The sequence below is a fragment of the Astyanax mexicanus genome, chromosome 3, assembly GCF_023375975.1.
Source record: "Astyanax mexicanus isolate ESR-SI-001 chromosome 3, AstMex3_surface, whole genome shotgun sequence".
NCBI classification, from domain to species: domain Eukaryota; kingdom Metazoa; phylum Chordata; class Actinopteri; order Characiformes; family Acestrorhamphidae; genus Astyanax; species Astyanax mexicanus.
The window spans coordinates 23,003,216-23,029,274 of NC_064410.1; the positions used below are offsets into that span (position 1 = coordinate 23,003,216).

General features: G+C 40.9%; 1 protein-coding gene across 4 annotated transcripts in view; it reads left to right on the forward strand.

Moving 5' to 3' along the window:
• Positions 1-6,106: 6,106 nt before the first annotated feature.
• The window catches only part of cica (capicua transcriptional repressor a), a 44,938-nt gene continuing 24,985 nt past the window's right edge, over positions 6,107-26,059 (forward strand). For 3 of the 4 annotated variants that reach the window (XM_049476207.1, XM_049476208.1, XM_049476211.1), the window contains exons 1-10: positions 6,107-6,296; positions 11,302-14,966; positions 17,038-17,163; positions 18,350-18,506; positions 18,695-18,794; positions 19,683-19,865; positions 20,150-20,282; positions 21,561-21,736; positions 23,432-23,555; positions 24,674-24,771. In XM_049476207.1, coding sequence (XP_049332164.1) covers positions 11,453-14,966; positions 17,038-17,163; positions 18,350-18,506; positions 18,695-18,794; positions 19,683-19,865; positions 20,150-20,282; positions 21,561-21,736; positions 23,432-23,555; positions 24,674-24,771 — 4,611 coding nt within the window. In that variant the 5' untranslated portion in view covers positions 6,107-6,296; positions 11,302-11,452. The remainder of the gene's footprint in view (positions 6,297-11,301; positions 14,967-17,037; positions 17,164-18,349; positions 18,507-18,694; positions 18,795-19,682; positions 19,866-20,149; positions 20,283-21,560; positions 21,737-23,431; positions 23,556-24,673; positions 24,772-26,059) is intronic. The other variant, XM_049476210.1, reaches the window with a different exon arrangement.

The window sequence follows — 26,059 nt, forward strand, 5'->3', positions numbered from 1 at the left end:
TTCTACTCTCCGACTCAATCCCACTCTCACTCCGCAGTCCTTCCTCCTCACTACCATGCTGTCTTCCTCACTTCATTTTCAGCTCTCTGCTTCCACACCTCAGAGTCACACTGTGGGCTCCTGGATGAATAAACCAATTTTCAGCTCCTTGTTTTACTTTCATTTTGGCTGTTTCACGAAACAAATCAGCACCAAAATGACTGTACTGTAGTGTTCAGATTCTCTGATCGATCCCATCTCTATTTATATGTGTAAAAAGACAGCCCTGATCAAATTTACACTGCCCTGATTAAAAATAATATCATACACTAGAAAACCAGACCAACATGAACCAGTTTTGTTGAATATATAATTAATTCCATCTTCATTCCTGGATGTTTGAACATTTCCTGATGACTGGACCAATATCTCCATCCAAAATTCTTAATTACTACCTTGTTACATGACCTAAAGAAAATGTAGGATTTTTTTCCTTTTCCTGAGGAGTTTTATTTTAGCAGTAATAATATAACGGTAAAAGCAGTATAGCAACAATGTTAAGTCATAGACTGTGTATAGCTGGACAGAGCATTGTCTCTCAAAAGTGAAGCCACCACAGGTCGGGCGCCCCCTGCTGTTCGGTTGCAGAAAGCTGTATAACCCCACTCATCCCCGCAGGTTTCAATGGCAAAACAGACAACTTTCAATCAGGTTTTTTTCCAATATACTGTAATTCTACCTTCATTATTTAAATACAACAGCTAGTGTAACCTCTGCTTATATTGTCAAATTTTTATATCCCCACAGAAGCGAGAGCCGACCTGTCACGAGCCATCAGAGAGGCAAAGCGCGCACACGCCCAGAGAATCCACAGCCACTTCAAGGACACGGGTGACGCACGGCGCATGTGGCAGGGCATCCAGGCAATCACCAACTACAGGACAATGCCACCGTCCTGTGAACGTGATGCCTCCCTCCCTGATGCCCTGAATAACTTTTATGCACTGTTTGAGGCACAAAACAACACGTTGGTGAGAAAGTCCATGCCCAAGCCGGACGAGCAGGTGTTGTGCCTGACTGCAGTGGACGTGAGGAACACTGCGCAGAGTCAACCCACGGAAAGCTGCAGGACAACATCCCCGGCAGAGTGCTCAGGGAGTGCGCAGACCAGCTGACAGATGTTCTCACAGACATCTTCAACATCTCCCTGTGCAGCGCCACTGTCCCAACATGCCTGAAGTCCACCACCATCGTCCCCGTGCCGCAGTGTCCTGCCTCAATGACTACCGTCCCGTTGCACTTACACCAATCATCATGAAGTGCTTCGAGAGGCTAGTCATGAGGAACATCAAGACACAACTGCCCTCTTCACTGGACCCCCTGCAGTTTGCTTATTGTCCCAATCGCTCCACAGACGATGCCATCACCACCACCCTTCATCTCTCCCTCACCCACCTGGAGAAGAAGGACACTTACGTCAGAATGCTGTTTATAGACTTCAGTTCAGCATTCAACACCATCATCCCACAGAACCTCATCAGGAAGCTAAGCTCGCTCGGCAACAACCCCCCTCTCTGCAACTGGATCGTGGACTTTCTGATGGGGAGACCCGAGTCAGTCCGGTTCGGGGGCAGCACCTCCAGCACCATCACACTGAACACTGGGGCCCCCAGGGCAGTGTCCTGAGTCCTCTGCTGTTCACCCTGCTGACTCATGACTGTGCTGCAAAACACAGTTCTAACAGCTTTATCAAGTTCGCCGATGATACAACCGTGCTGGGTCTCATCACCAAAGGCGACGAGTCAGCATACAGAGAGGAGGTGCAGCGGCTGACAGACTGGTGTACAGTCAACAACCTTCACCTGAATGTGGACAAGACAAAGGAAATGGTTGTTGATTCAGGAGAGCACAACACACCCACTCTCCACTCAACATCGACGGGTCCTCTGTGGAGATTGTTAAGAGCACCAAGTTCCTTGGTGTCCACTTAGCAGATAACCTCACCTGGACCCTGAACACCAGCTCTACAGCCAAGAAAGCCCAGCAGCGTCTCTACTTCCTCCAGAAGCTGAGAAAGGCCCGTCTCCCTCCACCCATCCTCACACTCTTCTATAGAGGGACCATTGAGAGCATCCTGAGCAGCTGCATCACTGCCTGGTTTGGGACCTGCACCGTCTCTGACCGCAAGACCCTCCAGCGTATTGTGAGGACAGCTGAGAGGATCATCGGCGTCTCTCTCCCCTCCATCACAGACATTTACACCACCCGCAGCATCCGCAAAGCAACCAGCATTGTGAATGACCCCACCCATCCTTCACACGAACTGTTCTCCCTCCTGCCTTCGGAAAGAAGGTACCGCAGCATCCGGTCCAGCACGACCAGATTCTGCAACAGCTTCTACCCCCAAGCCATCAGACTCCTCAACTGCAGAGACTGAACTGATGGTTTTTCTGTACATGCACACACACTCTTACCCCACTTACCCCAGAAAATGGAAAGCACTAAAAACCCTACTACCTCACTGGACTCTATTGCACACTGTGTAATAGAGTAATTACTACCTCACTGGTCTTTTTTGCACACTGCATAATTTGCACACTGTCTTGTTATTTATTATTCTTTGTCTGTATTGTGTTGTATTGTCTGTCTGCACTTTTGTACTGTTGCACTTATTGTTCTGTCTACACTGTGTTTATGTGCACCATGGTCCCTGGAGGAACGTTGTTTCGTTTCACTGTGTACTCTGTATATAGCTGAAATGACAATAAAAACCACTTTGACTTTGACTTTGAATTCATTTTTTAAAATGTTATTCAGCTCTATTTAAAAAAGGTGTGGTTATTGTAAAAGGGCTGGGTTACACCTAGCCGGGGTGGGACCAATGACTGTATGGGTGGAACTATAGACTGTGTGAGCTCTGTGGAGGCAGCCCCCTAAACAGGGGCGGGTTTATTCAAATGAGTAGGTCATCTCTACAGTCTTTCTCCCTCCTCTGGCCTCTACTGCGCAGACTCAGGTTTTAGGAACGCCAATATGGCGGAAGATTTTGGCTTCATTTTTTTATTGAATGAATGGGAACGGCGACACGGTGTCCATCTTTTTTTACAGTCTCTGTGTTAAGTAATGAGTTCCTGTTTTGCCATGGTGAAAATGTCCAACAAATCTGTGTTTGGAGCCGCTGAGGTCAGTGACAAGATGGCTGTGTTTTTTGTCATATATCACACGTCCAGAAAGCACAATGTCATTGTTTGGGATTCAATTTTGTACAAAGACAGAGATCACCTTTGGTCTTCATAACAGGCAGTTTGACAGCCCAGCGTTAGGTAAGGCCGTTCAACCAGTGGTCATATCTTTTGTGAATGCCCACTCTGTGAATGCTTATCCACATACTGCTGCCATCTTAAGAGCTTGCCTTTAAGACACAAATGGTATGCCACTGCCAGCCACATCGCCAAAGCTACCCCTGAAAATGTGTAGGATGCTACTACACACTGCAAGAGATGGATTTTCGCAGGTCACCAGTAGGAAACTCCATATTAAGGTGTCTAGCATGTTGTTACACACGCATTACACTTGTGATACACGCTATGTCTGTATGTTTGTAATAATTTATTGTTCCTGCTAACCTTTATCTGCCTTCTGAACAGCATTGCAATCCTACACTTTACACTTTATTCTGGGTGCAGCTACTTGTTTGGTGATGAGTTAATTGCATGTAGTTGTAAGAGATTTGTATAATAGGAGCACAAGTTTGTTGGTGTAGACACAGCTCTGAAAAAAAATAAAAGACCACTTAAAAATTATGATTTTTTTTTACCAAATTGGAAACCTCTGGAATGTAATCATGAACTGCTTGAATTTTTTCACCAGATATAAAGGCATAAAGTTATCAAAAAGCAGTGTGTAAGACTGGTGGAGGAGAACATGCCAAGATGCATGAAAAGTGATTAAAAACCAGGGTTATTTCACCAAATATTGATTTTTGAACTGTTAAAACTTTATGAATATGATTTTTTTCTTTGTATTATCTGAGGTCATCTTTTTGTTATTTCAGCCATTTCTCATTTTCTGCAAATAAATGCTTTAAATGACAATATTTTTGGGGAAAAAATGTATAGAATAAAACAACAAAGTTAATTTTACTCAAACATATACCTGATTCAGAAACTGAAGTGGTCTCCTATTATTTTCCAGAGCTGTATGTGTCATCCAAGACACACGATTACTTTGCTTTAAAAACTTAGAATCCAATGGCTTATGTCACAATTACATTTTAGTAGGTAATCAGTAATCTGTAACATGATACATTTTTACATTAACACTCAAAACCTGGTTACTATAAGAAAAAATATGAATTCTTTTAAATTAATGTTGATATTTATACCCTGTAACCTTCAAAAAGCTCCAACAATATGCACATATGGCTTTATTTTTGCAGTCCTTACCTTCAAGCGATGCAGAGAAAGACTAAAATGATGCAGGCGAAGGCAGTAATGTATTCTTCTGCTAGGGTGTGGCGTATACCAGATCTCTTTCTGTGATTGTGTGTGTGTGTGTATGTGTGTGAGTGAGTGTATGAGTGTGTGAGTGTGTGTGTGTGAGTACGCACATAAGTTATGTAACCCTCCATTGCATGTAATAACCGAACAGCATGTATCTGAGGTGTGACACATACACACTCATCATCTCCAGGGCTGTTGTGATCCATCACACACACACACACACACACACACACACACACACACACACACACACAGTTAACACATTTTCCACTGCTTACTTATAGAGGCCACTATACACTCACAAACACATAAGACATCACCTCTTTCTCTCTCTCTCTCTCTCTCTCTCTCTGTCACACACACACACAGTTACCATATTACTGCTTACTTATATGCCACTATACACTCACACATTTAACTGCACCATTCTTTTACTCTCTCTTTCTCTCTCTCTCTCTCTCTCTCTCTCTCTCTCTCTCTCTCTCTCTCTCTCTCTCTCTCAGACACACACAAACACAGAGGACATCAAGCACAAGCTCAGTCAGCCTCAAAATAAGCATAACAGATGGAAATCTGGCCAAAGTACGAATTGAACTGCAGTATAGAGGATGTATATGGGTCAGACTCTGAGGAACTGAACTGTAATCCCTGCTTTACACTCATTTACTCACAGTCTCAACCCTTCCCTTTTGGTCTCGGTGATGGCAACAAGCATAATGAGCTCGTCGTAGTGGCCGCTCATTGGTTAGCGGGCTCCTTCTTAGCGGGCCAATCACGGGTCAAGTCGGTGACGTCTACGCTCCTTCTCCACACAGGTTGGACAGGGAGGCGGGGCTTGAGGCGCAGTGACTTTAGAAGCGTCTACGTGATTGGCTGGATTCGTTACGGTAAAACATTGGGTGAAATAGGGATAGGAAGTCGAGTAAAAACGCAAAAGAATGCTAGCCTGTCCGTGCTAGCTCTTTTTATATACATACACACACGGCTGTGATGAAGTTTGGACCTAGTTAGTAAATAAACTACACTTCTTTAACATGACTAAGTAGCTAGCCTGCTTTATTAGCTAAACACACCCTACACCCTCCTCTGCTCAGCCAAACGCTAATCTAACTATCTAATCTAACTAGCTATCTGAGCTAAACTGGAGATAAACTTAAAACTAACTAGCGTTAGCTAAGTTACCTATTCTTTTATCCCAACAGGTGTTTTTTTTTCTTTTTAAATATTTATTTATTTTTTACACAATGCAAAAAAACAGTGAGCAGCACTATGTACAAAACAGTTTCCCAACATGCACCGTAATAATATTAGCAGTAAGTAAATAAGCAGTGTCCGACGTGTGCCGCCGTAGATTGGTGAATAGTGTTATTTTTCTTCACTTCTCCCGCCCACTCCCTTTCACTAGACGCTCCCCGTCCTACCATTGGATGGTACACTTTCAGGTCTGACCAGCTGTTTCTTGTTTTCCCACACGCCGATTGGCTCCAGCGCGCTGTCCATTAGCCGGACTTTGACAGCTTGCTCCGCCTCCGCTAATGTTAACCGCCTTCTCATTGGCTACTGTAAGGCACGGCGCGCGCTGATTGGCCGAGGCGAGTAGTTGTCAAGGCTTTGGGCTTCATTCACCATTTTGCGACTGTAGTGTGTAGCCCGAAACATAAGCGGCTCTACTTTTTTCCTCGTTCGGGCGGCTTTGCGGAAGAAAAACATTTTGTAGACCTGCCTGCTGGCAGCCGCGGAGGTCCTGCGCTCGTGTCCATCTATGTTTCCACTCTAAAATCATTCAGCTGCCAGCGTGTAAATATATTTCCGAGGGTGAGTTGAAAGCTTGCTACAAATCTTTCTTCTGCAGCACTGCAGTGATCTATCTGCTCGATTTACCGTGTTGAGCTTCTCCAGGCTGATGGGTGTTTTCTCTGTTTTCTGAAGCAGTTGGCCGGCGGCTGGTGTTGTTGAAGCTTCAGTGTTGTTCAGCTAGCTGTGTGTTGTCTGTCTTTCGCGAATGATTATCTTTCTTTGAGGGCAGGGAGAGATAGAGAGCGAGGGAGGGAGGGGGCAGTAAGCATTTCAGCAGGCACACATAGACAGGGAGGGGTGGGGGTGCACAGTCAGCCTAAAACTTTTTTTCCAGAAAATATTAATTCCAGCAACACAACATCGAATAACTTTTACTAATTTGGACAAACTGGGCGGAGCAAACTAACTGTTTTTAGCTAGTACTTAGTAGCTGACCTAACGTTACTGCTGCGGTCTTGGCCTTGAGCAGGTAACCTAACTGTTTAGTTAGCTATAGCTTAGTTGTTGAAGCTACGAGGAAGGAGGTGTTGACTTTTAAATTAGAGCTAGCTTAGCTTAGAAAATATTTTCATAGTACGTTTTATGACAATTTGTGATACACTTTCCCCTCCCACTCGGTTATAACGTTAGTTTAAGCTAGCTAACCTAAGCTAGATATCTCTGACTTGCGGCCCTCGTCTCTTTCCCTTGACCGACGAGGGCCATAACTAGCTAACTAACGTTAGCTTGTTAACTATTTAAACTGCATTATATCTCTTGATCAGTTGTTGCGTGCTGTGGATTAGCTATTTAGATAGCTAGCTAGATATCTGTATGATAAGCTAGTACTGCCGAGCGACGGTGCCTCCCACAAAACCTTTTTAGCTAACTATGTTAGGTTTATTTATCCAGATAGACTATAGTTATAAACATAGCTAACCCATGTAAGGTAGATTAGCTAACTTGTAACAGAAGGCCGGGGTTTCCACACTGTTACGGATGGGCCTTGTCGTTATTTATTCGCTTATAGTTCACGCTGACTAGAGAGCTGAACTGAACACAAGCTCTGCGGCCTTCTGCTGCTGTTGTGGAGAGAGAGAGAGAGAGGCCTGCGTCACTCGACTTCACTCTTTGTGTAGTAGGTGGTTGTAAGCGCAGAGTAGGGCACTACGGCCAATAAAAGTGCTTGACACACATACAGCAGCAGTCCACTCACTCACTACTCAGCAAAAAAACTTTCCTCAAGCAGGAGACGGCCTTCCTTTTGTTTAGACGCTGAGAGAAAAAAAGCCGCCCGTCTCGTTTCTTCTTCCTTTATCACAGTTTTTAATCGAAGCGAGGATACTTTCGCGAGGCTTGTTTGTCGTTGCTCTGCTCGTGTTGCGTGGGAACGTTTAGCTAACCCGGGTTAGCTGGTTAACGTGATTATTGCACGCGGAGATGTAACGCTAGCTGTTTGGTCCTTTTAACGCTCGCATGTAGCTAACGTTACTAATCAGTCGATAAATCAAACAATCAATCATTATTTCATCTCGGAATACTAACCTACATTGAGGGTGACCCTCACTTATCTTACAACGTGGCCGATAATTATAACCTAGATTAGAAGTAAAGTTTAAATGAATGATTCAAAAATAGCTATAGCAAGAACTTTCAAATAAAACCCATATTCTTAATCATAAACATGATGTTTACAATGAAAGGCATAGAAGAGTAACTAAAGAAAAGTAAATAAAAATATAAGCATAGAAAAGCCGTTATATATTGAACCCTTTAAGGAAAGGTGTTGCCCTCAGGCAAAAAAAAAAAAAACACTTCTCCATACCATCCCATATCTTATATATCTGTCTGTCTGCCTATATACAGCTCTGGAAAAAAATTGAGTCCACTTAACTTTCTGAATAAGATTCTCTGATTTTTCTCTTTATATGTGTATGTTTTTGTAAAATTAACAATTTTGTTTTATTATATAAACTACAGCAAAATTTCTCCAAAATTCCAAATAAAACCTCAGACCTCAAGTTCATATGCATAAAGTTTTAGGAATTCAGAAATCAGTATTTGGCGGAATAACCCTAGTTTTTATTTACAGTTTTCGTGCATCTTGGCATGTTCTCCTCCACCAGTCTTACACACTGTTTGTGATAACATTATGCCACTCTTGGTGCAAAACCCCAAGCAGTTCACCTCTTGATTATATTCCAGAGGTTTTAAATTTGGTAAAATCAAAGAAAATTCATCTTTTTTAAGTTGTCTTTATTTTTGTCTTCCAGAGCTGTATGTTGCCTTGTGCATTATAGCTACAGAAGAGATTAAAAGAATAAAGTATCTATAAATTAATGTTTCAAAAGCAGCTATAACAGGAACTTCTTAATATGCCTCTTGTTTAATCATAAAAAAATGATGCATAGAAGTAAAACTAAAGAAGTGTTTACTTTTTTAAAGTCCAATACAATGAGGAGTACACGTGGTTCATAAATAAATGTTCATATTTGTGCAAGAATATGTAAAAATGATATTTGTCTGTTTATATTCTTGCTATAATCTTACATTCTTGTTGTAGACGTACTTAAACAGTGTTTTAATATGTGTTACCATGGGCATTTTAGCAAAATAATAAAGTATCTATAAATGAATGATTTAAAAGCAGCTATAACAGGAAACTTTCAAATAAAACCCATGTTTAATCATAAACATGATTCATAGAAGTAGGTTAAGAACATTATTATAATGTTACATGACATATATACGTCCAATACAATGAGGTGTACAAGTGGGTTATAAATAGAAATATGTGTATGTGCAAGAATATGTCAAAAGAAATGGCTGTTTTTATTCTGCCTACTATATTCTTACATTCGTGTTGTAAATAAGTGTTTTTATATATGTTGCCTTGTGCAGTTAGTCTACTTTTATATTAGATTTTATATTTATATTAATAATGATGAAACAGTGGTTCTGGTGGAGACCTCCTACAATGCATGTTTGGGTGCTCCCTTCCTCTAAAACAACTGATTCAAATGATCAGCTTTATCAAAAGTCAAAATCAAAATTTAAGTATGTTATATCCACAGGGACTTAAAAGCTTCCAAACATATATTTTTACTTCCTAAACATATAATTCATGCCATATAGGGTTAATATTAAGAGTAAAATAAAATAAATAACAGAAAATAATGAAAAACAAAATAATAACAACAATAGTTAACACAATAAAATAAATAAAATGAAATAATAAATAATAAATTACAGTTTAAAAAAGTGATCAATTACAATAAATAACTAAAATATATAGATATAAAATAGAATATTGGTGGTGGTTTGAGGCTGGGTGATACTTCTTGTAGTATGTTTTTAGTTTGTAGTATTACATACAACTGTTGTAGTAAAAAGCACTGTACGCTAATATGTGACAAATATGTGCCGGTGTGCCAAAGAGTTACATACATAAACGCATACTTAATTAAACCTTACCTCTAAATGATCTAAATGCTCGAACTAGATATCAACCAAGTACTAGTAAATATTATTCCATTTAGTAATAATTATTTAGTAATGATTCAGTAATACCAGCTCCTTCTTCCCCACAAGTTTGTTTAAGCTCCAATTTGTATTAAATTACTTTATGGTAGACTTTTATTAGTGGTGTCAGTGTACATTCTATCTTTTATTTGCATAATGTGTGCAAATTGATATTACAGTGCAGAGGGATGTGAACAGAGTGGTAATTGTGGTTTTATCCACAGAATGGCTTAGTTTTGTAGCTGGCAGAGCCCCATACAGCGGCACTATATTTGAACAGTTTAAAGTAAACAACATTTAAACCTTATTACAGTGTCACAATTATGTTGTAGTATCACAATCATGTTATATTAATCATGTTATGTAAGCTATATTGCCTGTAGTATGGTATAGTACAATGTAATATTAAAATTTTGTTGATTATCATACACTAGGCCATTTAACAGGCACTGGTCTGTATAAGTGCCAGAAGTGTAGATGACACAAAATATTTTTTATCTTCGGTATAATAAGTAATTTAAATTCTGAAAACTTTGTAGGCTTTGGAGAATCCTACAAGACACGTAGAGAAGCTGCCTTTTTACTCGCTATTTAACTCCACTTAATAATTACAGATCAGTAAGAGGAATTACAATTACTGTTATGATTTCCCGTAACATTCCAGTTCCCATTTTGCAATGCTTAAATAGATATTAACAATATAGGCATCTAATATCAAGCATAAAATTAACACAAATGCCTGCCTGTTATGGGGTCAACTCAGCATTCTTTCAGAATGTTGCTGTTGCATTGATTAGCTTGCCTGAAATGTAATTTCATTGCATTGTAGCTAGAAATTGAATCATATTTGTGTAACTGTATTTTAATAAAGTAAATGTATTCTTACAAATGCCAATGTCAGGCGGTATTTAATATGTTAAGTATTTAATGTCATGTTATATATTGAATATTTATATGTGTATTATTAGCCTTCAAAAATACATAGAAATACTCAAAGACAGAAGTGGTAACGTAAAAGGAACGAGAGGAATGATTCTGTAGCCTGAGATGTAGTAAAGCTGTGACAGGAAGTGAGGAGTGGAGTGTAGGGGTGGAATGTCTCAGTAAGAAATGCATAAAGGTCACTTGAGTGAACAAGTGAGCTAGAGAGAGATGGGGAGAGACGACTGAAATACCAGTGAACAAGGAATTCCCCCACCTCCCCTGTTCCAGCCAAGAAACTAAAAAAGAGTGTATGACATGTCTGGGCAAGCACAATTCTTTTTGTTTAGATGGTCTTTGTTATGGCATGTAGTACTAATTTCATTAACTTACATTAGACTGTTAGACTGTATTGCATAATTTTAAATGTTAGAGTACATAGCCGTTTGGGCAAAGGAGGCAATGAATGAATTTATGTAACCAATAATTAATTATCTATGCAGTAAATTCTGAATTTTCTTATCAACATTGTATATGTAGAATTGTTATGCTATCGTTAAGTTCATAAGTAATATGTCTTTCATTCTGTGTTTTACTGCAGGATCTGAATTAGGAGCAAACAGGAAGAGGCAGGGATAAGAAAAGACACAAGAGAAGGGGCGGGATGAGAGAGGGAAACAGAGTGGAAGATATTGATAGACTGAGACTCACAGAGAATCTTGAGGATTAAAAATCTCTTCAAGCTGTTAAAGATGAAGCCCTTCAAAAAACTAGGCAGGCGGTCACCTCCTTCCACGCGAGCTAAGGGGGGGAAAAGAAAGGGGGCGGCCGATGCGAGCCCAGAGGAAGAGAAGAGAGACGCAGAGGAAAAGCTCAAACTTTCGCCCCCCTCTCCCAAGAGACAAAGCTCCTCAAACTCAGACTCTTCACTGGAGGAACCAGTGAGAACAAGCAGGACTCCAGAAGTAGAGGGACAAAGAGAGGGAATACTGGATGTAACAGGGGAATGTGGGAAAGTAGAGGAGCATTCTGGGAGCTTTAAGTCAGGTGGAGCACAGAGTGACAGCAACAGCAGCACAGCAAGCGCCAATAACAGTCCCAACCCCTCATCCAGCCGCAAGACAGCCACCTTTAAGGCCCGCGTGCCCAAGAAGAAGTATACCTCTGAGCACTGTGCTGGAAACCATGGCAACGGCAGCACTCCCAGTACTCCCCCACAGAGCAACAGCAGCACAGCTCACAATGGCTCTGGTGCTAGTCAGGGCTCGGCTGCTGCCGTTCACACAAACTCACACAGCCAAAGCAACCGGCTTGCTGAGGACAGTACTACAGGGGTCATTCACAACAGTGTGGACAGAGCAAGAGAAGAAGGGGTTGAGAGAGACAAGGTGAGCACTTCCAGTCCTCAGCGCTGCTCCTCTACAGACACAGCCAGCGAACACTCCGCTGATGTTGAAGTGGTAGCAGGACATCCGGACCACCACTCAAATTTACAAGCACAGGCTGGTCCCACGGCTCTACAAGACAGTCTGCCAGCTGGGCTGTCTGAAGCGCTGGCCAAGGGCTTAAAGAACCAGAGGGTCCTGGCCAGGATTGGTGCAAAAATGGGGGAAGGATGGCCACCCGATAGAGGGCACGAATCTCCGGGTGTTTTCCATGCTGGTGTCCTTCGAGAAGTCATCAGGGAGCAGGGGTATGTGGAGGTGCAGCTGAATGGTGAGAAAAGTTTATGCAAATACCCATTCCGAGGGACTACTGAAACAGTGGACCTGATTCTAGATGCACCCCCTCCAGGGCAGGCACCTGTGGCCATAGGAACACGTGTGTGTGTGCCTTTTGGATGTGGCACTCCGGGCAGTGAGGGTGCACAACAGTGGTACAGAGAAGGCCAGGTCACTCAGGTGGACCCCCACCCTGCTGTGACTTACCCATACCGTGTTCAGCTGCGGGAGGATCCTGCAGATGAGAAGGAGAGAAGAGCAGCAGAGGAGGAAGGCAGGGGTACCACCGCTCAGGGAGTGTGGGTTTCACGGCAGAGCCTTCGTCTCCTGGTTCCACCTTGGGACTTGGAACTACCACTGTCTGCTGATCAAGGGAATGATAGTCGAAGAGTGAGGGTAAGAGAAAGAGAGTGGGAGGACAGAGACGAGATGGAAGTGGAACAAGAGCTGTGCCATCTCAGCATGGTGCACGGGCCAGTGTTAGTAAGAGGGATGTTACACCCTGGATCGGCACCTTCATTACCACCCTCTTCCTCTTCCTCTGTTAGCTCTGCTATCACGTCTGTTCTCAACATAGCTCCCGACCGAGACTGGGAACGAAGCCGAGAAAAGGAGCTAGAGAAAGAAAGAGAACTGCACAGGCAATTAGAAAAAGAGAGAGAAAGGGAAAGAGTTATTCTACAACAACCTGCCCCAGAAGAAGACATGGAGGTCAGCCATTTCAGCATGGCCCAAATCAGGGAGGGTGGCCTCCCTTCAGTCATGGGCAGCAAATCTCTGCCCTCCCAGCACCGGCCCATTCTCTCAAAACCTACAGACTACCTCAGCCCTCATCTATCGGTGGTGAGAGGCATTCCCGCCCCCCTAGGACCTCACCTGTCCCTTATAGCTCATCCAACCCCCTCCCCTGTACTGCTAGGTCTGGACCCAAATGCAGGAGCTGCAGTCATCACTCCACAGTTACCTCCCTTGCCTCCATCCTCTTCCCGCAGTTCCCTGGAGAAGACCTCTACTTCCAGCTCCCACAGTGCATCGGGGGTTGGCTCAGGCTCCTCATCTTCTTCATCACGTTCCCGCACACCACTCACAGCTGCCCAGCAGAAATACAAAAAGGGTGATGTGGTTTGTACTCCCACAGGCATCCGCAAGAAATTTAATGGGAAGCAGTGGCGTCGGTTGTGCTCTCGGGAGGGCTGCTCCAAAGAGTCCCAGCGACGTGGCTACTGCTCCCGCCACCTTTCCATGCGAACTAAGGAGATGGAGGCAGGAGGAGGAGTGGGCCGAGATAGGAGCGGTGCCAGCAGCACAGGCACCCTCACACCTGACCTCCGCTTAGGAGGTCGTACCAGCAGTGAGTTTGACTGGGACGAGACTTCACGGGATAGTAGTGAAGCCAGCAGCCGTGGAGGAGACTCCCGCCCTCGTCTTGTCTTGCCTTCACTCCTACCACAAGAACTGCCGCGTGACCTGTCACGCTTTGACTTTGATGAATGTGAGGCTGCAAACATGCTGGTATCACTGGGCAGCTCACGTTCAGGCACTCCTTCATTTTCACCAGTGTCCAATCAGTCGCCGTTCTCTCCTGCCCCATCTCCTTCACCATCACCACTTTTTGGATTTCGCCCAGCCAATTTCAGCCCCATAACTGCCCCTTCACCTCTTACCTCTCGCCGCCCACGTCATCTTAGTGGCACTAAGATGGGCACACCTGGTTCGGAGAGGGAACGTCACCTGTCAGGCATCATGCCCACTTTCCAGACCAACCTGACCTTCACTGTGCCCATGAGTCCCAGCAAGCGCAAGTTGGATGCTCCACTTCCACCACTTCCCAGTGCTCCTGACTACGCTAAGTCTGATCCTCAGCTGAGCGACCTAGGACTGAGCATAAATGCTGCAGCCTTCAGGGCGGTCTCCCCTCAAAGCCAGCCGACCACCCCCTCCTCTCTTTCTTTTCCTCGACCAAGGAGTGCAACCAGCCGGCCCTCGTCTTCTGCTGCGTCCACCCCTCCGCCTATGTTGGTTTCCCCCACACCTCCTTCACCTCTTCCTCAGGACCCTAGCCCACGTCGCATTCCCCTACGGGATTCACCTGTGATCGTGCGCAACCCTGACGTTCCCCTGGCTAAGTTCAGTGATGGGCCGCTGAACCGGAGAGCAGGTGCACGTTCAAGAGAGTACAGTCAACCACCTCACCTTGCTGTCGGCCTCCAGGCTCCGGTGCCTATTAACAGAGCTACCCCAAACGGTGCCGTCTTGCTCCGCAACCCTCCTCCCACTTTAGTGCTGGTGACCTCAGCCCAATCACTGACCACTGTGGCCGCTGGACGTCCAGCTCACTCAAGCCCTTCCCCCAGCAGTGTGTCTGTTTCAAATGCAAAAAGAGAAAAGAGAAAGCCAGGTGATCATGCAGATGCATTAGGAGGTGTGCTGCCACAGCCTGTGGCATGTCATCCATCTCCGACTGCCCTCCTTCCCCTCATCCTGCCAGCAGAGTCTCCACATCCTGCACCCCGCAAGGACATCATCATGGGACGACCTGGCACAGGTAAGAGCTTTAAAATAGCAAAAGAGAAATTGTTAAAAATTGAAAATGAGATTGAAAGGGTTAATGAAATAACATTTTTTTTCTATCATGTAAGAATGGTATCTAGCCTCATTATTCTTATACTGTATGTGTATTAATGCTTTTTCATACAAACTCCTGTTTTCTTGTCAAAGCTAATGCGTATTAATAACATGCATATTAGACAGACATTTAAAGTCATATCTAAAGGAAAAATCTTGATGAATTTCAACTCCGGATTAGATGTATTATTTTGTTTTTTGTATTCATTATTTTGTTTTAGGATTTTGTTTTAGGATTCTGTTTACACCTGGTCACTTTGTGTGACTAGAATTTGAATTGATTCCTGATAAGATTTTAACCACATGCATTTACAATTTAGTTAAATGCATCTCTGGTTAATCAGACTCTTCAAAATATTGAAATATTCAAATTTGCTTGTTTCGAGATATGGATGTATTTACACTGTTATAACAAGCCTGAAATTTCAGTCAAATATTCGGCTTTACCCACATATAATCCTGAAACTCAAGACTCGTATAGTGACCTGGTGTAAACAGAGTCAACGTGTTAAAAAGTGTAAACAAAAACATTCTATATTTTATATAAAAGAATTACAGTGTTTAAATGTCAATATCAGTATATTGCCTTTTGTGTCCACAGCATAGTTAGTTAAATTTAATACAAATACTGTATAAAAATATTTTTCAAAAAAATTCTAAATGAACACAGTAATACAAATATAGAGTGTAAAGTACATTTTATACAATTTTTGTTGATGCAGGGACTAGGGGGCGTTGCTGCGTCTGCAGTGCTGCCTTGTTAGGTTGAAAAATTATTTAATTAATAATTATAAAGTCAATAAATAACACACAAAGATGTTTCTAAGATGTTTTTTTTAACATCTTTTTTAAGATTCTTTCAGCTATTTTAATAAAACATGTCAAGCTACTTAAACTTGCCTGAGAATTCCCTGTCCACCCTGTTATTTATATTATTATTAATAGTATTAATTTTACTTTATAAGTCTCATATTGTCTCCATACGTATTTAAGGTAGAGCTTGTGCTGTATACCCCGCCATGGTAATTAAAATAATAGAATAATAATAATAATTTTTAGAAAATTAAAATAATGAACAATTTAAAATGGCCAGGTCAACCATGTTCTTATCTAGTTTTTTTAAACTTTGCTAAAGATGTCCACCCTACCATTATGCAGCTTGCCTTTACAGGGAGGACCCTGCATGATAAGTGATTAGGATGGTAAAATTATGACAAAAAAATAATTCTGTATAGTCTGAAGTCTTAATAAATAAATATGATTAATAATCAAAGGAAGTACAAACCCTTAAGTCATTGTTTTAAGTCAGGTTTGGAGGGATCAAATGTGCAGTGTTCTGAAAATGACCCTTGGAATGTTAATGTATGCTAATGAGAATTATTATAGGATAGGAAATAATTTACATCTTTTTTTTTTTTTTCAAGTTTTTCACATTTTTGGTTTATTGAAACATGCATACTAAAACTGTGCCGTACATATTTTACATTGGGATGTATGTTCACATCAGCAAAATGCACACAGGAAGGTGATGCTTTACAGACAGAAATGCTGAGTAATGCTGCCTGCCTATGTGTGTCAGTATGTGTGTGTGTGTGTGTGTGTGTGTGTGGATTCTTTGGTATGCTGGTCAGTAGCAGGTGTGTGTTTGGGTGTGGAGCAGAGAATGTTGTTTGTGTTTAGGGTCAGTGTGTCTTTAGACAGTTACACTGTGCATGAAATGGAATATTGCAACTTGCCCGGACATGTAGTGGTGGAGAGTTCTAGAATGACATACATGTGCTTACACACTTCCTCACTCGATAGACAAGCATGCTTACACACGAATACATACACATTCACACAGGATACACACACTCACAGTGAATTCAGCGCTTAGAGCTTTGCTGAAGGCGAAATGTGACACATATTACGGGAAAAGCTTCTTTAATAAATGACTTACAGTTAAATAATTCTATATTTCATTCTCTACCTTCCTCGCCATCCCTGTCTAGTCTGGACCAATGTGGAGCCTCGGTCTGTTCCAGTGTTTCCCTGGCATTCATTGGTTCCTTTCCTGGAAACCAGCCAATCAAATGTATCCACCCAACCTGCTGATGGTCAAGCACTTCAGAGCAAAGGTAAGCTTGAAAGCAGCAAATGTTATGCACTTCAGTTTACACACTGGAAAACCCCATTCCTGTTGTATATATATATATCGATGAAGCAAAACATTATGACCACTCCTTGTTTCTACACCAGTTATTAGGGGGTGTGACCAGATCTCGTGGCGGTACAGTTAAAAAGCTCCGCGCGACAGTAGGTGAACTCCCCGGTATAGTTAAAAAGCTCCGCGCGACAGTAGGTGAGCTCCGCGCGACAGTAGGTGAGCTCCGCGCGACAGTAGGTGAGCTCGCAGTGAAAAAGCTTGTCTCTTCTCGTGTCTCGTCTCGTGATATTAGTGTCTCGTCACACCCCTACCATTTATTGTTTTTTGGTTTATGCTTCTACATTGAGTGTTGTCTATGGTAGAAATGGACTAATCTGTGTTTTGGGGGCCAATTTTGATTGCCAATCATCTTTCAGCTGGATACTAAACTTGGGTGGGGCCGAATGCCACATTGATGCCACACAGATGCTAGGCAAACTTGGTACATATTCCCTTAATCCGGGCATGTCTAAGCAAACACTGGGAATCTAAGCTGATTGTAAGTAAATGGAAGCGCTTTACGCACATAAATAAGCAGATTTCAGGAAAGTTATCTGTGGAAATATTCTTTTTTTATAATTCTGTTTTTGGTTACTTTAAGAAGGATACTACAGGAACAGGTATTCTAAGACTGGTCGCCTCACCAACTTTTTTTCTGCCGTCAGCTTACTGCTTAAAATAGTCTACCATATTTTTGCACTATAAGACGCAAAAATGGTGGAATAACCCTGGTGAACAGGGTTTTCATGCATGAACAGTTTTCATGCATCTTGGCAAATTCTTCTCCACCAGTCTTACACACTGCTTTTGGATAACTTTATGCCTCTCCTGGTGTAACAATATAAGCAGTTCAGCTTGGTTTGATGGCTTGTGATCATCTATCTTCCTTTGATTATATTCTAGAGGTTTTTAATTTGGTAAAACAAGGAAAACATCATTAAGTGGTCTCTTATTTTTTCCAGAGCTGTATATAAGCAAAGTGTCCTATATGTATGGCCAGTGAACACATTGAATGCAGGAGCAAAGGGGTGGTCCTAATGTTATGCTTGATCGGTGTGTATAATTTTTATTATAAAATAACTGAATTGACATGGTTCCTATATTGTATTAACCCACAGAACCTCGGTGTGGAGTAGCTCTTGTGACAGAAGGACGTACTGGCCAAACAAGCGCAGAGAGGGGGTCGCCCTCCCGCCCACCTCCCTTGGTAGAGGATCCTCCAGCAGAGAGAGAAGGAGGAGGAGACAGTGAGACAGAGAGTGATGCTGATGACCTGTAAATATCCATGCACTGCACCCTGACATTCTAGATATGTCAATCACTTTATGATGCACATATCATGTTAATGATAAAAAAACAAACAGCAGAATGCAGACCCGTTTAAGAATTGTACATTTTTTACAAACATTAAGAGGTCAAATTTAGAAGAACAGAAAATGACATTTCCTCGTTTTTTTTCTCAGATTTTACTCAGGTGGAGCCCAAGACCCTCCTTCCTCCACAGGTCCAGTGAAGAGACGGACTCAGTCACTCAGCGCTCTACCAAAAGACAGTGAGAAGAAGGTGGGGAACATACCTATTTAACATATGTCCAACAAGGAGGGCTTGTTTTTTTCTACTTTTAATATGAAGCTACTGCTAAGTACATAATAGCCATGCAGTAAAGCTTAGATCAGGCCCAAAAAATCCAATCCGACCGACTCGACCTGAGCCTGTGCACGTTCTGCCCAAGCCTAAACTGTCATTAAAAGCCTGAGCCCAATTTAAACCTGCCATATTTTTAGTAAGTAGAGCGTTCAAACTGAGCTTTTTAAAAAGATTTTCGGGCGAAATCTGTTCAGAATGATGGTAATTAACATTGCAACACTGAAGAAGCATAGACTTATTATTTACATTTTTTTTTAGGACAGTTACACACAGAGCCGCTCAAATGCGGATAAGTGAAGGAGCTCACTTTTACGCCCCAGAGCTTGTGCAGCTTTTATTTAAAAAACTGTTTGATTTGTTACTAAGCAATATTGTGATTTTCACACCAGAGCTTTATATAAAATAAATATAGCATTAAAAAATAGATGTCTACATCACAGACTATTTTCTTGAGGTGGGGGTTCAGTCCCGTCTCTGTGAGTTGAGGAGTCTGACTGCCTGGTGGAAGAAGCTTTTGCAGAGTCTGGTAGTGGAGACTCGGACGCTCTGGTATCTGAATGACATCAGAGCAAAGAGTCCTTGTGAGGGATGGGTGCGGTTTTTTTTTTTCACTTTAATTAAACTGATGTTTAGCATTGTTAGCATCATAACCTATTGTTTTGACTTGCAAGGTAACTTCACTTAAAGAAAAAAATATATATTTTTATTTGTATTGTTTGTTTTCCTTTATTCTGCATTACTCACATAGTAATTCACAAAAAAATGTAATAAACTGATTATTAGCTTTTTTGTCATATCCCCCAGAGAGAGAAGGACCACATCCGTCGGCCAATGAACGCGTTCATGATCTTTAGCAAGAGACACCGTGCCCTAGTGCACCAGAGGCACCCAAACCAGGACAACCGCACAGTCAGTAAGATCCTGGGAGAGTGGTGGTATGCACTGGGTCCCAAAGAAAAGCAGAAGTACCACGACCTTGCCTTCCAGGTATTATAATAACTACCCTTTTTACCTGACAGAACCCAGAGCATAAGTAGAACAGTCCTCCGTAGCTTTACATGTGGCTTATATGATGTTCTGTGTTTGATGTGTGTGTACCGCTTTGATATATTGAACTTCTGTATTTTCCGTATTTATAGTGCACCAAATTATAAGGTGCACTATCAATAAACGTCTATTTATTTTTTAAATTAAAGGATATCAAGTGCACCTTATAGTGTATATATATATATTTATTCATCTGATTTTTTGTCAATCTGTGCGTGTCTCAGGTGAAGGAGGCTCACTTCAGGGCACACCCTGACTGGAAGTGGTGTAATAAGGACAGGAGGAAGTCTCTGTCTGAAGGCCGGGGCACTCCAGGGACCAAAGAGACTCGAGAGCGGAGTGTTTCTGAAAGCACAGGTAGGGCTGTTACTCATATATACAGCATCTATTCCATTTCAAACGATTGATTTCCTATAATAATGAAGTGAGCAACAAAAGGTTACAGGGCATCCCCTGTTTTCCAGTTTCATTTCTGCAGTTTATGCAATGCTGCCAGAATTAGAACCACAACTGAGTTAAAAAACATCTGGTGTGTTAGAAATCCCCTAATCCCATCTACTGTTACTGCTAACTGGTCCACAAGCTGCAGCACTTCATGAACACATGTACATGTACTTTTTTGTACTGTCAGTGTCTCATTTCATAGTTTTTCCATTCATATTAAAGAGTCTAGTTAGAAAGAATGAATGAATGCCATGTGTGCTGGTGTGAAAAAAAGTGCTCCAGTGATCCGGTATAACGCTGCTTTATTCCAGTGTAGAAGAGAAGGTCAGAAACAATAGGATTTTGGCTTTCGCTCATAAATAATCATACATGCAAACATATCGCCTCTGATTGGCTAACAGTACTGTGAGGCAGCGAGACGAACAACAATTAGAAATGTTTTAAAATAAAGACATTTTAACACTAATAACAGTCTTTGCAATGTCATATATGTTACTTTACAACATGTCTAATGCCCTGCTGAGTGCAGTTCAGCCACTGTCCTAGTCTTAGAGTCTCTGTAAAACGCCAAATCCACTGGAGATCCTATGTAAACCTATGTAAACACACAGAGGTGGGAAGTCCAGGTCCAGAAAGTAAAAATCTGTTCTAAGCATACACTTATCTCAATTGTAATTTGCTGGTGGCGTTTCTTAGACAATTCTAACCTATTTGTTTCTTAGCTGTGAATTACTGGGTAAATCATATAATACTGATTTGTTATTTGCACAAATAACACAGGAACGAACTGCCACTAGAGTGGCTGTTCGAACTGTTCCTAGAGCTGTTAGCTCCTGTCTGCGTATCTTCAGCACTGTCTGTGGGTGGTTGCGAGCCAAAGTGGGCGACGTAGACACAGTGCTTTTCCTAATCAACTAGTTTTTCTGAATATTGTTTTACTGGCTACTGCAGACAATGGAGGTTGATGAAAAATTTCATGTGCAGCATCATATACAACTCAGAGAGACCTATTGTATTTTACAAAGAACAAGAAAAAGTGGATTTTAGCGGAAAATACCTTTAAAATAACAAAACACAAAAAAATAGCTGATAGTAAGACAGCAAGATGTGTGTTTGTCTTGTGGTAAAATTTTATAAAATTGTGTGTATTTGAAAAAGGCCTTCTAATGTGATTAGTTTCACATGTTCTAGATTCCCAGTTAGTGTCTCAGGGGGTGGAGCAGAAAGCAGCAGGTTCAAGTTGGGCGTCACCAGGGTCTGAGCGACGTGGAGGGCCAATGGGAGGCCAGCACCCACGGCCCCGCGCCTTTTCCCAGAGTGCAGTGCATAGCCTGGAGAGGAGAGAACGAGAAAGGGATATGGAGAAGGTATGAAAAGCTGCACAGTGGATCGTTTCAGCACAGACATTATAATGCATGCATGTGCAGTAGTCACATTGCAGGAGGGCCTATTAAAAATTAATTAGTAATTTGCACTTCTCTCCTTTTTCATGGCATATCTAACATCTATCTGAGCTAGACTATAATGGCCTAAAATCATTAAATTTACTCCAAATTTTAAAACATCAAGTGGATTAAAAAATTTCATGAGATAGAACTCTGGAAATGATAAGTTTCTTTGATTTTAATCCAAATTGAAATTGAAATTGAAAACCACTGGAATAGCCATCAAACCAAGCATCAAGAACTGCTTGAAATTTTGCACCAGAAGTAGCATAAAGTTATCCAAAAGCAGTGTGTAATACTGGTGGAGGAGAGCATGCCAAGATGCATGAAAACTGTGATTAAAAACCAGGCATATTCCACCGAATACTCGATATATAGCTCTTAAAACTTTATGAATATGAACTTGGTTTCTTTGCATTATTTGAGGTCTGAAAGCTCTGCATCTTTTTTGTAATTTCAGCCATTTCTCATTTTCTGCAAATAAATGCTCTAAATGACAATATTTTTTTCCAGAGCTGTATGTTGCATCATAGATTTCAAGAAAAAATGGGTGGAATTCTCTTCAATATTGTAATATTTATTGAAGAACATCAAAATATTGCAATATATAGTCTGTTTTTTTCAATTATAGTGCAACCCTAGTCATGACACTGTTTCTAATAGAATGTATCACATTAGTAGTGCAAAAGTGAAGAGATTTAACTACATCCTGAGCAGGGATCACACTGAAAAAGATCTGGATCACTAAGTTATCAAAAATGTAACGTTATGTTGTTACTCCACAAGTTCACTATAGACTACTGCTCACACACACTGAGAATACCCATGTTGTGTTCATACTGCCAGCAACAAGTCCCTCTCATTGCTAAATACTCAGGGGCCCTCTCTCTCTCTCACGCACACACACACACACAAACACACACACACACGCGCATACACACACACAAACACATACACTTGCTCGCATGCACACCCCGCTTCCTCTTTCCAAGGTGGAATTTGCAAAAATAAAAAAAATAAACAAAACAATATATGAAGCTACACTACTGTTTATTTCCTCTATTAAAGCTTTGTTGAATTCATTAACTCAGCACATTACAATATTCTCATTTAAGAAGCATCAAAACTACCATATATTATAATACATATATTATAATACAGTTAAAAAAGACTAGTCTAGATCTGTTCTGCCAGACTTAACACTATTATTACTATTATTAGTCTCCTTCCCACCAATACAGAAATTCCAGCATTTTAAAACATGAATCATGTTTTAATCTTAATTATGATTAATCATTGTGTGACATTTTTCAGTTTGTTTATGGAAGAAAAGTTGCAGATTTTAATGGAAATCATTTATATGGCTATTTAGTACTTGTTTATTTGGCTGTTTTTATACCGTTATTTCAATAAAAATGAAACATTTATTTAAAAAAAAAACCTTAAGGGACTACATAGATGTGTACTTTCTTTTTTTTACTGCATCGCCAAAGTATCAGATCAGGACTCTGTATCAAAATGACTTGGATGTGTCATATTAGCAGTACTTGACTAATCTCACTCTCTTCTTCTCTTATTTTTATTCTCCTTCTCTCTCTCTCTATCTTTTTTTGTCAGGATGGATCAGGTTCATTTCAGACTCGTCCCACTTCTGTCTCGCAACGCAGGGCAAGTGAGGACGTGACGAGTGATGACGAGCGAATGGTCATCTGTGAAGAAGATGGAGATGATGATGTTATTGGTACGTTAACCCTTTTAAGAACAGAAGCAATTATGAGTCTTTAAAATAAGTACATTTTGACAGAAATAAAAACAAAAAGGGGTCACATAGAATGCCTTAACCTGCTAGTTTGCTGTTGGCTAAGGCCCCATCTTCATGTATGTGTAAAAATCGTAAATAAATAATAAAAAAATTAAAAAATAATATATATATATATATAAGCATGCTAGCCCTGTTTGAGTTTATAATACCTCCTTAATAGAGACACCAGAATACTTATGTTGACAATTTTTTTTCTTTCAATATGATTTTTAGTATATATTAGAGGTAGGCAATATGACCCTAAAATAATATTACAACATTTCATTGTATTTTTCTAATTAAGCTGAATTAAATTTACCTGAATTATCTGTGCAGCTGGTTACGTTTTATATTTTTTAAAATTAATTTATTTATAACGTAGGGTCTGTTTAAAATTATTTCAGATTTTTGTTATTTCACATACACACAACATACACACCACAATTTGTGACTAAAAACAGTGGAGTGGTTGCTTAAACAGGAGGTAACCGCATGGCCTCTATCCGCATGGTTGGGCACATGCTTGTAAAAGCAGCGCTAGACAGCCTATCGAAAGCTGTGCACCTCAGTCCGGCACAGTTTTGTGCAAATATTTCCAGTTACAGCCGAAACCACGCTTTTAATCCCAGAAAGATTTACCTTTTAAAAGGCCATTTAAATGCTCAATTTAAGAGCTGATTATTGTTGTTTTGCTGTTTTCCTCGGGTTTAGAGTGCTCTGCTGACTCTAAAGCGCTGACTCAGCTCTTTGTCCAGGCGGGGCTGGTAAAGTCACGGGTCCTGCATTGTTTAATCTTGCGATATATATTCTCCAAAAAAAAACATTGCAATGTCAAATTTTTCCAATACTGTGCAGCATTACCTCCTTTTCACCATTATTACAGTAAAAGCAACTGTAAAAAAGACTCTGTTCCTAGCATATGAAGGTTTTCTGAGTTTCTATTTCATAAATTTAATTTCATTCAAGTTTCATTTTTAGTCTAAAAAAAAAAGAGCGGTTGTGTTCATGTGTAATTTATATACATTTCAGTCAGCTGTCTCCTTGTGTCTCATTTCCAGATGATTCTTTTCCAGAAGGCTCAATAGATTTGAAGTGTAAAGAGAGAGTGACAGACAGCGATGAAGAGAATGACCCAGCAGATGAGACTGACGGCAAGGTAGAGCTCAATTTATATATTTATGTTGATATTTGTTTGAAAATTATACCTGACAGGAAATCTGATATTAATAAATAAATTGAATAGAATCGGTTGGGTTGCTTTCAGTAACTGTATGCAATTCTTACACTTGAACCTGTAAGCAATGCAGCTAGACAAAATAAGAAAAGGGAAGGAAAAGGAGAAGAAAATAAATGAAAAAGGAGAAATGAGATGTAGGTCGTAATATCAACAGCATGCCATCACAGATCAACACATAACCGCAAGAATTCTGTGTAATCACTGTGTAATAGATTTGTAAGTGTGTGTGTGTGTCTGTGTGTGCTCGTGATTTTGAGTGTGTGAACATAAGTGTTGGTGAGAAGAAGACAGGAGGTTTGCAGTTTGTGGTTGGGCTCCGGGGATCAGATCATGTGCTCAGTGATTATATAATATTATTCGGCACATTTTACTGTAGGGGTTTCATTTTCGAGGTGTCCAGATTTGAGTCAGAATTGTAGTTTGGTTTGAAGGTGATGCTAATGGTACTTTTTCTGTTTATATGAATAAATGTATTGGCAAGGATTATTAGGTGTATAGATTAGAAGTGTATAGGACTGTTTAAGGCTAAAGATAGGAGGCTGATAACGTTTTGATGCTAGAAATGTTTATAGGGTTATTTTTTCCGTAGTAAGGTCCTCAGATATTAAGGAAACATGCTGAGTTACAGCACCAACAACTCTTCACAGCAGATCTTCAGCCAGTATTTTCTTATTTGAACTGTGAAGTACGTCACGGAAATCTGTGTGGGTTTTAGCTTCCGAACCTGTTCACCACCATTTCCCCAGTCCCATTTCCACACTCAGGTTTGCCAGGTATAGACAACATGTGGCAAATTTTGTAGCTGGGAAGAAAAATCAATTACAAAACTACAATTCTTTTTAACTACAATTTACATTTTTAACATCCTAGCAGATAAACCCACAAATCAACAGCACATTTACCACAGCAGTGCTAGTCTAATTATTAATTCTTTTTAGCAGTGCTTTTCAAATCACAAATTTAGCCAGCTCAGCAATGCAATTTTAGTCAAATTCATCTCAGCAGTTCTGCTAGAATCACATAGAGGGTGGCAGCTCAACCAAAGATGCGGTTTTAACCCTGTTCAGCTTGTGTCTTTCACCTGAAAAACTGGAAACTTCAATAAAATTAATTTAAACTTTCCTTTTGTAAGTAGTGCTATGATACACACTGTCTTGTTGGGCGAGGGGGATGCAGGTGGAGGGTGGACCAGCCATTGCTAGAAAAA